General features: G+C 43.3%; 2 protein-coding genes across 9 annotated transcripts in view; both read left to right on the top strand.

Moving 5' to 3' along the window:
* Ccdc174 (coiled-coil domain containing 174) overlaps window positions 1–4,493 on the top strand; it is a 56,696-nt gene extending 52,203 nt beyond the window's left edge. For 2 of the 4 annotated variants that reach the window (XM_030255347.1, XM_030255348.1), the window contains exons 11-12: window positions 2,791–2,943; window positions 3,936–4,493. In XM_030255347.1, the coding sequence (XP_030111207.1) occupies window positions 2,791–2,943; window positions 3,936–4,231 (449 nt within the window). In that variant the 3' untranslated portion in view covers window positions 4,232–4,493. The remainder of the gene's footprint in view (window positions 1–2,790; window positions 2,944–3,935) is intronic. The other 2 variants (XM_006505998.4, NM_172730.2) reach the window with 2 other exon arrangements.
* A 901-nt stretch (window positions 4,494–5,394) lies between these two features.
* Window positions 5,395–14,198, top strand: part of 4930590J08Rik (RIKEN cDNA 4930590J08 gene) — a 50,986-nt gene continuing 42,182 nt past the window's right edge. For 4 of the 5 annotated variants that reach the window (XM_006506332.4, XM_017321667.2, XM_017321666.2 and 1 more), the window contains exon 1: window positions 5,395–9,000. The gene's annotated coding sequence lies outside the window, so the exon portion shown is untranslated. Of the gene's footprint in view, window positions 9,001–11,044; window positions 11,182–14,198 lie in introns of all 5 variants that reach the window. The other variant, NM_198668.2, reaches the window with a different exon arrangement.

Below are 14,198 nucleotides of genomic sequence, written 5' to 3' on the forward strand. Positions count from 1 at the left end.
GCTCAGATTTCTGACTTCAAAGGGAGGGTTATGTCTACAGTGTCTCACTCATAGGGCTGCAATCAGCGACTTAGCTTTACTCTTAGATATTTCTGTCTGTTTATTATTGTATGTGATGTGTGAGTGAGTGTAGGTGTGCATGTGCCATAGCACAGGTGTGGAAGTTAGAGGACAGTTTTCAGTAGTGTGCTTTTTGCTTTCTCTGTGATCTCCCTGGTTCAGATTCAGGCCATCAGGTTTGCTCAGCAGGCACTCTTACCCACTGAGCCATCTCATGGTCCAGGAGCAATTTTTATAGCTGGAATGTTTCAGAATGACACTCTCATGTTTTTAGACAATAGACAAGGATATTAACAAATAATACATTGAGTTGCCTTTTATAAGGACAGTTGAGTAAACTATTTAAAAGAAAAGTTTAGCTCTGTATAGATATGACATAAATTTTTAATTTTTTTAAAGATTTATTTATTTATAATATGTAAGTACACTGTAGCTGTCTTCAGACACCCCAGAAGAGGGAGTCAGATCTCATTACAGATGGTTGTGAGCCACCATGTGGTTGCTGGTATTTGAACTCAAGACCTCTGGAAGAGCAGTCAGCGCTCTTAACTGCTGAGCCGTCTCTCCAGCCCAAATTTTAAAATTTAACAATATATACATAAAAACATAGAAACTACATATTTGGGGGAGTGCCATGTGATGTTTTGGTAACTGTGTGTATTAGGTGATCTAAATCAAGGTGGATGTCTGCCTCACGCATTTATCATTTCTATGGTAAAAAACATTTAAAATCATTTTTTTCTAGTCTTTTCAACTTCAGCTTTTTGTTGTTGTTGTTGTTGGGTTTGTTTTTTTGTTTTGGTTTTTGGGTTTTGTTTTTTTTTGTTTTTGTTTTTGTTTTGTTTTGTTTTGTTTTGTTTTTTTTTCAAGACAGGGTTTCTCTGTGTAGCCCTGGATGTCCTGGAACTCACTCTGTAGACCAGGCTGGCCTCAAACTCAGAAATCTGCCTGCCTCTGCCTCCCGAGTGCTGGGATTAATGGCATGCGCCACCACCGCCCAGCAGCTTCAGCTTTTTTAATGTTTAAAATTCTATCTAAGTGTGTGTGTGTGTGTGTGTGTGTGTGTGTGTGTGTTTTGCCTGTGTGCATGTCTTTGTTCTATGTTGGTGTCCCATGCCTGCAGTGCATGTCTTTGTTCTGTGTTGGTGCCCCATGCCTGCAGAGGCTAGAAGAAGACATCAGATCCCTAGGAACTCAAGTCACAGAACGTTGCTAACCACTATGAGGGTGCTGGAAATCAATCCTTGGGTCCTCTGGAAGTGCAACCAATGCTCTTAATTGCTGAGACATCTCTCTAGGTCTGACTTCAGTTTTTTTGCTTATAGTTATTTTTTTGTTGTAATGTACTTTTCTTTGTAAAATGTTCTTACCAACTTGGATATTAAGGTAAAGCAGCTGGAGACAGAAATTCAAACTGAAGAACTGAGCTCTAGAAACAAGATGGAACACACTTTCCCTGGGAGACAGCTGTGAGATGCTGTGATCAGACAGGCTTAGTCTGCGTTATGGAGTAGAAGCCAAATTGCTAACTTTAGCCCTTCCCTAAGTGGCTCCAGTATACTAGCCTGCCTGTCTGTTTTAACATTGAAAAGTGCAAGAGTATCTAGGTCATCCGGTCCCAGGTTTCCTCTCATCTTGCTGTTTCTGCTGCTCTCTAGTGTCGCTTTCCTCTATGTTGCTCCAAGTTTGCTCTCTGGCACCTGTTCCTGATCCAGCCCAGGACCAGGTCAGGGAAGCAGGGAGAGAGGAAGAGGATCCAGCTTTCCTTTTCAGGATGTGAGTGGGAAGTTGTGGCCCAGTGTTTGCATCGCACTGGCCAGAGCTCAGGCCCACAGGCTGTATTAGCAGTAGAGGAAGCTGAAAAGTGGCTTCTCCTGGGAGATGAGATTGAAACTTGGGGACATTCTAACAATAAGAGCTCCAGTTTAGGACTGGCTAGAATCTTCTCGTCCTTTTCTAGCCTCTGAGCAAGGCCTCATGTAACACTGACAAGACACCAGAAAAGCTTAGGAATTGAAAATTCCGTGTTTAGTTTCAGATAAAGGCTGTTTCTTGTTGAGTTCTGCATGGTGTCTGGTTTTGTTCTGCCTCTTGAACATTTGTCCTAGAAGATGTGAAGTGAAATTTTCCCACATTTCTTGAAAATCAATTTTCATTAAGATTTTAAAACTAGGGCCAAAATGAAACAGGTGATTTCACTTCTCCAGCATGCTGCTTGCTTGTTACTCTTGCTATTTTAGTTGGATAATTTGAGGATTTAGGGTTTTTCAGTTGCTCCTTGGGAACACAGAGATTGACATCTGTTCAACTTCAACTTGAGTGTTGAGTTTTCTTGATACTTTATACATGTTTACCATTGATCAGCTAAATTTTTTCTTGTTGATAAAATAACAATAAAATTGTTAGAATTGTTTAGGGACTTAGGCGATCTGTTGTATAGAAATTGCTGAAGCATTGTCAAGATAGCTCAAGAGTACAAACCTGGCTTTCTGAATCTGACCCTAGAAACCCACATATAGGGTAATCAACTGCACTGCGCTGTTCTCTGAGCTCTACGTGTGCTCTGGCATTCACACCCACTCACTGACATAGAGAAAGAACTGTTACCAAACTGCTTCTCTGCTGTCTGAGGCTCGCTTGCTGTTCCCGTTAGCACTAGTGATTAGTTTTACTTCAAAATTAGGATGTTATGTTTTTAAACCATGGTGACAAGGTCTTGTTTCCTTACAGAAGCAGATGGAGTTGTTCCTGAGCCCTCAGAGCCAAAGCCTGTACCTGCCCCAGCTCCTGTGGCCCAGAACAGCAAGGTGGAGGTCATCATTCAGGAGAGGAGGGACACCAAGCCTGGGGTGCCACACATCCGAGAGTGGGACCGAGGGAAAGGTAGGTGGGCTTTTAGCTGTCAGCTTCTTGAGGGGCCCTTGTGAAGGGGGTTTTGGTTTTAAGTAAAAGTGTGATTCTGGTGAGATTTCATTTTTATTTTTTTATGGTGCAGAGATGGACTCTAGGGCCTTATACACACTAGGCAAGAGCTCTACTGCTGGGCTCCACCTTCAGCCCCACAGTCACTCTCAGTGCTCCTGAGGCTTAAGTCTCCAGGTCTCTGAACCTGTTTCTTCTCCATATTGAACAGTAGTTATTTATAAACAGGAGAATGGCAAAATGTGATCAAAAGACCAGCATCTACAAAGGTATTTTGTCCACAGAATAATTTTCTAAAAAGTGCATGGGAAGTTTAGATCCATACTTTTAGGTGTGGTTTTTCAGCTTAGAATGTTACTCTCCAGGAACTGCTTTTAAGGTATGAGAGAGGCCGGTGTCTGAGGAATTCTGTCTTTAGCAATCCTCTATATTCGGTTGAAAGTTTACCTGAGCTTCCATTGTACATGCACATTTCTAAGTTTTCACCAAAGTGCCCACCACAGTCTTTGCGGCAGCAGACTGTGTTATGCCTCGTTCAAAACTACTTCAGTGGAATGTTAGCTCCTGCTGTTGGAGTTGATGAGAAATGTATAGAGCCTCTGCTCATATTGGATGAGCCCCTTCTGTGTCTTCCAGAACACAACAAATGAGAGACTGCTTTGATGTGAAACACCTAATCATGCCAACGTCAGCATATACTTGACTGTTTCATTTCTCTGTAGTTGTAGTGCCCTTTTGGCAGTGTGGTCCAGAGCCTGTCAGCCTCTCCGTAGAGCCATTATCTAATCTTTCCTTGTCGTAGGCTACTCCATTTCTTAGCTGGGTTTTGTGTTGCTATCCTTGTTCTTAGATAATCTGTCGTGGCTTTTAAAATGCATATAAGAACTGAAAAGTATTCAATAAATTTGACTGATTCATAATTGTTTTTAATAATACCCTTTCTATTTTCATAGACTTTTCCTTTGGATTCTGGTCGAAGAAGCAGTCAGAACTCCGAGCTGAGCGAGATCCTGAGTTTGCCCCACCTTCAAATTACTTTGTGGGTCAAAAGAGAACTGCTCCTATGAGTAGCCAGCCACAGAGCAGACCAGGATCAGCACCAAGTGACTTGGGACATTCCTCTGGCCAGAGCCAGGAACCCAGCTCTTCACACACATCCACTCCTGCCTCTGAAAGCTCACCACAAGCGCCCACAGTCACTTTCCAAACACTAGATGATATGATATCTTATTATAAACAAGTCACATGACCTGTAAAGCATGCTGGTTGTATTTGTCTCATAGAAGTCAGTCAGGACTGAGTTTTACTTCTTTCTTCCTGTACTTTCCCAGGGAGCACAGGCTTGAGGCCACATTAGTTGACAGGGAGGAGTGAGAGCTCATTGACTCTTAGGTTGTTCATTTTCTTACCGCTTGGTATAGGGGGACTATCTTCTCTCCATGCTGACCCAGCTGTGACTCATTTGGGGTTCCAGGTGTGTAAATTATAAATGCTAATCTGAGAAATACTGAGGAACTTGTTTCTTTTTTAGATTATTTTATGTATGTGAACATCTTACCTTCTTGTATATATGTGTACCACGTGTGCCTGGTGCCAAGGAGGTCAGAAGGTGGTGTAGGATACCCTGGGCCTGGAGTTATGTATAATTGTAAGCTACTATGTGGGTGCTGGGAACGGAACTTTGGTCCTCCACAAGAAGAGTAGCCAGTGCTCTTAACTATGGATTCATCTCTCCATACCCCTCTGAGGGGCTTTTAACCCTTCTTTACAAACACACCCTCTCATGACTTCGCTTTTAGGGCTCCATTCTTTTCTTTTCAGAAGTGTGTTAGCATGCAGGTGTCTACTCCACAGGTTCAGCTTCCCTGACAGGTGATGGAGCAACATGAGGAGGATTTGTCCAACAGGCAAATGAGGGCCTATTATAGAGGGCTGCGTGGGAAAAGGAAGCTGCTGGGACACTAGGTAGTCACATCTGAAGCTCTAAGGTTGGGGAAGAGCACCTACAGTTCAGAGGTAGAAGTTGGTAGTTGATCTGTTCCCTGTTACTCAGTTGCCTATGTCTGTCCTCTGCAGATATCTGGAGTTGGGCTGAACTATTTGGGCATTTGCAAAGGCTGCTGAGCTGTTTAGAAACCAGTGTTCCTTAGTTTTGCCAGTTAGAGCTTTGACTTGTCCTCCTGCCTCTGTGCCTTCTGATGCTCTCCATTACTTTAGTCTTCTTGACTCTCTGAGTAGGTCAGACTTGGACCCCATGGTGCTGAGCAGGTAGGTCCCTGCCTATATTCTTATTTAGCAGGGACGTTTGGTGCACAGGAATCTAAAGGACGTCACTCAGTAGGGGTGTTCGGAGCATTCACCTATGCAGCTGCAGACAGGCAGTCAGGAGTTGACCACCAACCCTCTGAGAACAGTGTAGCAAAGGAAGACCCACCTCTTTGGGGTTTCCTTGATGCTTTGTCTCTGCTCACATGAGTGGAAATGCCCTGTTCTTCCTCGAAGTCATGTGGCATTGTATTGGAACAAGACTTATGTCTAATTTCCAGGCTTAAGCTTTTCCTAGTATCTTCTGCTGCCAGTCTTTTGCCCCAGTATTAACAAAGTTTGGACAAATCCCAAAATTACCTCTGAACTCCACAACAAAAGCAGAAGCTAGACATAATGCAGTCCTGTTAGTCTCATCAGGCAAATACCTCCTTTAAATACATCAAAACTCAGCTACCCTTAATTTTTTTTCCAGAAATGACACATGTATCCTAAAATTCATATGGAAATGCTAGGGACCCAGAATAGCCAGAAAAAAGTTGGAGGACTAAAGATAAGGGCCAAAACTATAAATTCAGCTAAAATAAGGAAATAGTTTAGAGGAGAAAGAAGGAAATAGAATTATTAGACATGTCACAACTGTAAGCAAAAGCAGAAAAGAGACAGACATGGGAGCAGAGGTGGGTTCAAGGCCAGCCTGGACTACATAGCAAGCTGCAGGCAGAATAAAAGGAAAATAGTTTGATCGCTGGAGATAAAGTGCTTTTATGAGGCAGAGTATCAAGAAGAGAATGTGGTGGGATGAGAGAAGGCAGGAGTGACAGCCAGGCAGCAATGGGCCTTGAATGGAGCCAGCAGGCATGGGAGGACCTGGCCACCACAGCCCTTTGGGAGCAGCAGCAGTCAAGCGCAGTTACTCTTCACCTCAACTAGTACCTGTAGGTCATTTTCCTCTGGGGTTTTGAAGACTAAGTTTCTTTCTAGTCTCCTCTTTATGACACCAGTTAAAAGGTCTATATACAGTCCCTCAGATTTATCTTGAAGTCAGCTTCAGAAACTTACTTTTCATGGACCAGCTTTGTGCCAGGATGTCCAGCAGATGGCAGCAGAGTCCTCAGAGTTCAGAGCCATGCACCAAGACTATTGGCTTCCTAGGGATGCAATCAATGTGTCGCTTTCATTTTGTTTTTTTCCTTTTTGGGGGAAGACAGTTTCGTGTAGCTCAAACTTCGTATGTAGCAGAGATTGAACATTTTTTAGTTTATTCTTTGACAATTTTCGTACATGTATGTGCACAGTGTATTGTTTCCCCTCACTTTCTGCCCTCCTCAGATCTCCTTCCACCCTGTCAACTTCCTCTCTTCCACACAAGTCCTTTTTTTCCATCTTTTCATTTTGTTGTGTTGTGATCCACTGATTTTATCTGAGACTATCTGTGATCTGTCTATTGGGACCTAGACAATGACTGCCTTACCATCAGAATCCATCCCAACCAATTGTTCAGCAAGGAGAGATAGGGCCCCTTGATCCCCTTCCCATTCAGTGATTGCTCCGTGATAGTCACTTTTGTAGGCCCTGTGCAGGCAGTTGTAGCTACTGTCAAGACTGGGTGTGCTGTGTCTGTGCAATGGCTATGCTCTGCCCTGAAGATTGCATTTCTCAGTCCTCTGCCTTCCAGCTTGGCACTCTGTTCCCTTTTCTGGTGTTCCTAATTGTTGAGGGATATGCACTCAGCAGTCACTTGTTCTCAGCACCTGAGCACAATGTGGATGGATGGAGAGCCACAGGAGGCTGAGTGTCAGTATTGAATTTCTGATCCTCTTGTGTGTACCTCTGTCCCTAGAGTGTTAGGATTACAGGTGTGGGCCACCTCACCTGGTTTATGTCTTGCTGGGTATTTAACCCAGGGCTATATTTGCATATTAGGTAAGCATTCTACCAACTGAACTACATTTCCAGGCCATTTTTAACTTTGTTAGAACCATATCTTAAAAATGAAATTATGGTGGCACATGCCTTTAATCCCAGCACTTGGGAAGCAGAGGCAGACAAATTTATGAGTTCAAGGCCAGCCTGGTCTACAGAGTGAGTTCCAGGACAGCCAGGGCTACACACAGAAATCCTGTCTTGAAAAAAAAAAAAGAAATTAATTTTTTTATTGAACTTAATATATTCAGAACATCTTAGTATACATTCAGGATACAGAAAACATCAAGAGGTACTTTGTTTCTTTTTTAAAAAGCTTAGATAGATAGATAGATAGATACATACATACATACATACGTACATACGTACATACATACATACATAGATAGTCAGGGGTTCTGTATATGTATAATCCCTGGCTGTATTGAAACTTGCTATGTAAACCAGGCTGGCAACAAACTCAGAGATCAGACTGCTTTGCCTCCCAAATGCTGGGAATAATGGTGTGTACCATCACACCTGCTTTTGGTTTTGTATTATGTGTGAAAGCCTGCATGTATATGTGTACCACGTGTGTATTTGATGCCCTCAGAGGGCAGAAGAGGGTGCCATCTCCTGGAGCTGGAGTTACAAGTAGAGCTGCTCTGTGGGTGTTACGGACAGAGTCCTCTGCAAGAGGACCAAACACTAACAACTGCTAAGCCACACTTCCCTATTGTTTTCATACTAAATTCCAGAGTGCACTGTAGCCCGCAGTGTAGCCGAGCTTGCATACTCATTTTCCACCAGATACACTTTTATCTGTATTTAGGTGTCATAAAGCAGTTGAAAAGTACTAAACTCATATCCAGGTTGTCCCAAACATATAAATTTTCTGATAGTTGAATTGAGTGAAGTTTTAAATTTAAGAATTTTTGGTGGTGTGTGTTTTGAGGTGTCAGGTTTGCCTTGCACATGTTTGTCATGTGCTGTCATTGAGCTACAGCTCCAGTTTCAGCTTTTAAGCTCAAAATTTTGTTACTGTGTGTATCTCTGTATGGGGTCAGAGGACAACTTGGTAGGGTTGGTTTTCCTGTTCCACCTTTACATGGGTTAGCTCCAGGTTCAAGTTTAGGTTGCTAGGTCTCTCAAGCACTTTGCTCAGCTGCCTGCCCCCTTTCCCACCAAGTGTTAAATTTACATCAGGGAAATTGAAGTTGAATCCTTTTGTTGTGCTAACTTGTGTGCAGGACTGCTCCAAATAACCATTTGCTGGCTTTGCGGTCCCTGTACTTTGTCTTCCCATTAATGACCAAAGACTGGCAAGCCAGTTTCTCCCAGGTGCACATCCAAGACTTATGACCGTGTCTGAATTGGAAGTGGTTAAGCCTACAGGAGAATGTTCTCATGTCTTCTCTGCATGTCTGGAGAGCAGAGCAAACCATTGAGAAGACTGCTCTGAGTTCCTTGTTTTCACTGTAACCTCTCCTCTGGGCCTTGTGTGTTTTGGCGCAGTTCCTTTGAATTGGTGTACTGAATCATTCTGCTGGCCTGTAGAATGCCCAAAGGAGAGCATTTGAATCCATATACATGAGGTGCCTGCTGCACTTAGCTATACATTTGCCAGAGGCGTGGCTAATTCCCCTGGGTTGCTCTTCAGCTGGTCTGGTTGTGACATACAGATGAGGCAGTGGAATTTAGAATCCGGAACAGGGGTGGGTACTGGTCTTTACAGTTAACACAACAGGATAGCCACACCATATGTGGCTCAAGTTTCCTTTTGAACCAGTAAGGCAAGCTGAGTCAGTTATATGCCAGACTGTTCACATAAAATGCTACATAGCCAAGGTGAGTGATAATAACTGAAAATGATTTGTTGGCTTGAAAATGGTGAGAAGAGACTCATGTGGCTGTGAGGACTCGTGTGACTTATGGAGGATATTGGTATGTGATTTTGTGTTTGAAGAGTGAGTCATTCACGTGTACTGGCGAGGGCTCAGTGTGGCCCTGGGGTTGATAGTAATGTTTAGGAAACTGGAAAGTCAGCTGTTCAGGTGAAGCCATGTTTTCATCCGAACCCATGCCCATTGCTCAGGTTGACAGTGCATGCCTTTAATCTCAGCAGATCTCTGAGGTCTACAGAGTGAGTTCCAGTTCAGCCAGGGCTACACGGTGATATGTGCTCTCAAAAATAAAATAAAAAATAAAATAAACCCTAACCTCTAGCAGAGCCTTGGTGCTCTGCAGTGGTTCCTGATATCCAGGTAGCACACGTGTATACAAAAAATGGGTGTCCACACATAACAGTCAGAGGCTCATTTCCTTTCCACTCTCAGTTTAAACACTCCCTCTTTTTTACCCTCCCCTTCTTTCCTTTTCTTCCTCCTTCCATCCCCCTTTCTTTCTTCTTTCCTTATTTTCTCCCTCCCTCCCTCCCTCCTTCCTTCCTTCTTTTTCATTTAAATCCATTTCTAACTGCCATGTTTCCCCAGCTCCCAAAGCCCACCTTCTGTTGTCGTGACTGGTTTCAAGCATTTTCCCAGGCCATGCTTTGTCCTCTTCTGTGTCTTGTACACACACTATCAGCATTAAGTTTCTTTGAGCTGGAACATGCTGTCCACCCTTTCCTTCCCTGCTTGCTTCACTCTGTCCACCCTTCAACAGTCACTGTGGCTTGAGGCTTTGTGTCTCGTGTGAGGCTATGCCAGTGCCTGGCAAATACAGAAGTGGATGCTCACAGTCAGCTATTGGATGGAGCACAGGGCCCCCAATGGAGGAGCTAGAGAAATTACCCAAGGAGCTGAAGGGATCTGCAACCCTATGGGTGGAACAACAATATGAACTAACCAGTACCCCGGAGCTTGTGTCTCTAGCTGCATATGTAGCAGAAGATGGCCTAGTTGGCCATCAATGGGAAGAGAGGCCCCTAGGTCTTGCAAACTTTATATGCCCCAGTACAGGGGAACGCCAGGGCCAAGAAGTGGGAGTGGGTGGGTAGGGCAGCAGGGCGGGGGAGAGTATAGGGAACTTTCAGGATAGCATTTGAAATGTAAATGAAGAAAATATCTAATAAAAAATTGAAAAAAAAAAAAAAGAGAGAAAAGACCTGGCCCTGCTCCCCACCTGGTCTCCTAGGTTACAGGTATTCTGAGAGTTGTGCAGGACATTTGGCTTCTTGGATGCTAGTTTAAATTTCCAGGGAGTGCTGGTCAGTGCAGTGTGTAATGTACCATTTACACTACATTACATGTAGCTGGTTTGCTTTCATTTAAAGTTTCTAAAACTGAGCTGCTCAGTTATTTTTAGTTGCTGCCTAGTAGTTCATCAAAATAACAAAATAACAGAAACAGAAGCACTGGTCAGCATTCAGACATGGTAGGAAAGGATCAGCCAGGGCACCTTTTAGATCAATTTAGATTGTTTTCTCACACTGCCACCTTCCCCCTGCCTTTGAAATGTCCCCTTGAGTATCACTTTGAGAAGTAGCATCACTCGCTGACATGGAAAGACATTCATTCTTAATTGATCCTTTCAGGAAATTCATCTCCGTGGGGCCTGTTAACACTGCAATGCATGTCCCTGTAGAGGGGCCAGGTATTTAGAAGGGTTGTTACCCCAAGCTTGCATTGCCAGGGTTTCCTGTTGAGCCTTGGCATGACAGGGTGGAGCAGGATGCCTACTGGCCCTCATCATGTGTGCTAAGATGCACTTCTCTGTGTGGCCTGTTTTCCTGCCTGCTGGAGAACTCTCTAGCATCTCTTTAGATAATACTACCTTATATGCCAAGCAGCTCAGGGACAGCAGGGATGAGGCCATCTGTTCCATTATCAGAAGCCATGCTTACACACAGGGCAGTTACACAAACTACCTTCTACATATTAAATCCTTATAGGAGTGTTTCTGACCCAAGCCAGAGAGAACCAGAAACTAGGGAAGCATGGCCAGATGACCTGGGAAGCCTGCTTTCCTTTTGGTTTTGAGTACTCGGCACTTTTACCCAACTTTGTTCGTGGCTCAGTACCACTACAGGCAAGTATATATGTCCTTTTAAATCTCAGCCAAAATTTACCTCTTCTCATACGTGTTTTCTAGTGGGTGTGTTCGTACCAGAATCACAAAAATAGGAGCAATATGCTGCACTATGCTGCCATGGCTGTGACAACTGTGATGTCACCAAATGATGGTACATTTCCACTTATGACCCGAAGGGTCCAGTGCTGAGGACGCTATCTGTCATCATGTGTCCACGTCAGTGCTGCATGAAATGTTTGCATATATAGCAGCTACAAGCATTGGTTAAGCAGGCATGGTCCTGTTTCATCTGTGGCTTCCCCAGGCTCTCTGTGCCCACCGTGCCACACTATTCCTAGAGGGCTTTGTTATTCCATCATCTGTTTATTTCCCCTCCTATCTGCTTGGTAACTTCTTAGCTTCAGGAACACCCTCCTGTCTGCCTCCTGTTGATGTTTTTCTTTGGTGTTATTGGTGGTTTGAATGATAGATGTCCCTTTGTATTCTCTGGAATTGAAATACTTGGCCCCCAGTTTGTACACTGTGTGTATCTGTGTGCTTTTGTATGTTTGTACACATGCACATGCATGCTTACGTATACCCTTGCTAGAGAGGTATGTCACTGAGGCAGGTTTTGAGAGCTTAAAGACTTGCACCATTTTGAATTTTCTCTTTGCTTGCAGCTTGAAAACTGAAATTCAGGCCGGAAGCCACTCCTGTTGCCATGCCTGTCTGCTGGCATGCTTCCCTACTGAGATGATCATGCATCTCTCTCTCTCTCTCTCTCTCTCTCTCTCTCTCTCTCTCTCTCTTTCTCCTTACACCCAAATAAATTCTTTCCTCCATACATTACCTTGGTCATGGAATTTTATCACAGCAATAGAAAAGTAACAAATACCAGGAGTTGGTTATTGCAGTGACAGACCTGACCATGCTGGTTTGTTTGTTTTGAGGAATGTGGAAAATTGTAAAGTTTTAGACTAGAAAAGCAGTTGAACACTTTAAGCAGAGTTTAACTGGCCATCCTAGTTGGAACTTGGAAGACAGTAGTGCTGAGAGCTGCATGGATCGTGGAGGCCCAACATACGAGGTTTCAGAGGGGAGCCATATTAGCAAGTGTACTGGAGAGCATTAGTGTGATATTTGGGCAAAAAATGTGGCTGCCTTTCTAAGAGCCTTCGTGAGACTGAGTTTGCAGGCAATGGACTAATTTCTTCAGGGGCAGAGTAGATTTTAAGACAGACTCTGTTGCATAGTTGATAGTAATCATAGGCAGTGAAGAAGAGCAAGGGAGGCAGAAAGAAATATAAAATAAGGGTTGAGAAGAAAAAGAATCCCAGGAAGCTTAATGTTGCAGACAAGTCTTGTGCTGAAAGAGGTAGGGAGATTAAAGAGAGGTCTGATCAGTAGCAGCAGTAGTAGGGAGAGAACTCATCTAGCTAAACTTCCAACTTGTGAAAAGAAAAGGCATGGAGAATTTTCTGCTTCTAGAAAGTAACAATAAACAAAAAGTATAGCAAGTGTGATTCAGTGAGGGCCAGGGTTCATCCAAAGCTGGGAATGGGACTGGGTAACCATCTAAACTCTGATCAAACATTGGAGCCACAGGATTTGGAGTTTGCCCTGCTGAGTTTTGGACTTGCTTTGATCCAGTATTTTTTTCACTATGTCCCCAGTCATCCTATTTGGAACAGTAATGAACGTCTGTGCCATTGTATTTTGGACATATATAATTTTTTTTTAATTTCATAGGAGGTTACAGAAAAGATTGCCCTGCGTCTCAGTAAAACTTTGGACTTTTACAAAGTGATGGGACTGAGAGACTACAGGGACGTTAGAAGTTGGGCTGATTGTTTTGCATTATGTAAAGGCCATTAGACTAGGGGCTAGGGAGTAGGATGTGGTAGCTTTGAACAATAGATGTCCCTCTGTATTCTCAGGCATTTGAGTACTTGGCCCCTAGTTTATGGCACAGTTGTGGGGAGGCTTCAGGAATGCCATTGAGACAGGATTGGGGAGCTTAAAGACTTGTCCCCTTTTCAGTTTGCTCTCTGCATGCTGCCTGAAGTTTGGAAGGTGAACTCTCAGCGTTCCTGCCGTCATCTTTTCCTGCTGCCCATGTCTCACTGTGACAGTGATGCTTATCTTCCTGAACCATAAACCCAAATAGAAGCCCTTCCCTCCATAAGTCGCCATGGTCATGACATTTTGTCACAGCAATAGAAACATAACTAATATAGATCCATGGCCTTTACACATTTTTTTTTGTCTTGTAGTGTGACTCCTATTGTAAGCCAGTTTCATTTCATTATTACTTTTGACATCATGTTTCTCAAGGGCAAGATTTGTGTCTCAATCCTGGGAAAGTGAATGTAGAATCAAATTAGGTGGACAAGGAGGAGAGCTGGGTTGACCTAAAATGGCTACTCAGAAATCACATTTGATGGGAAGAGTAGAGCTCTGAATGAAGAGGGGGGCTTGTAGACACAAGAAGCAAAGGGCCCATCTTCCTATGTGAGAGAAGTTTGGAAACAGGTAAAAAGATGGTACAGGGTTCCACAATGTCACCAGGAGTCTAGATTCTATTGCCCTGTATGACTCCCCCTAGCTCATCACTTCCTTTTTTCATGGTTCAAAATGGCTGCTAGAGATATGCCTACCTCATCCATTCCAGGCAAGACAGGAAAGCAGGGCAGTGACTGAGAAGTGTTTGTTTATTTGTTTTCTCCTTAAATGCAGCCTCCTTTAAAAATAAGTCTCAAGGTCCTTTACCCAACAGCTTCATCTTCATCTTATAGGTGCAGTGTAGTAAGACACTCATTTTTTATACAGATTTTGAAGAGATATAATATCTATGCATTTAATTAAAATAACTTTAAAAATAAAAAATTGGCCTTTAGGTCTGAGTAGATATGTTTCCAAGTTTAAAAAAATACCTGATTAGTGTGTGGCATGTTTAATGTCATTAGAGACATGGGATTGTTATCAAATCACTAACTTCACATCCACCAGATCAAAACAGAATCAAAACAATA

The sequence above is a fragment of the Mus musculus genome, chromosome 6 (genome assembly GCF_000001635.26).
Source record: "Mus musculus strain C57BL/6J chromosome 6, GRCm38.p6 C57BL/6J".
NCBI classification, from domain to species: Eukaryota; Metazoa; Chordata; class Mammalia; order Rodentia; family Muridae; genus Mus; species Mus musculus.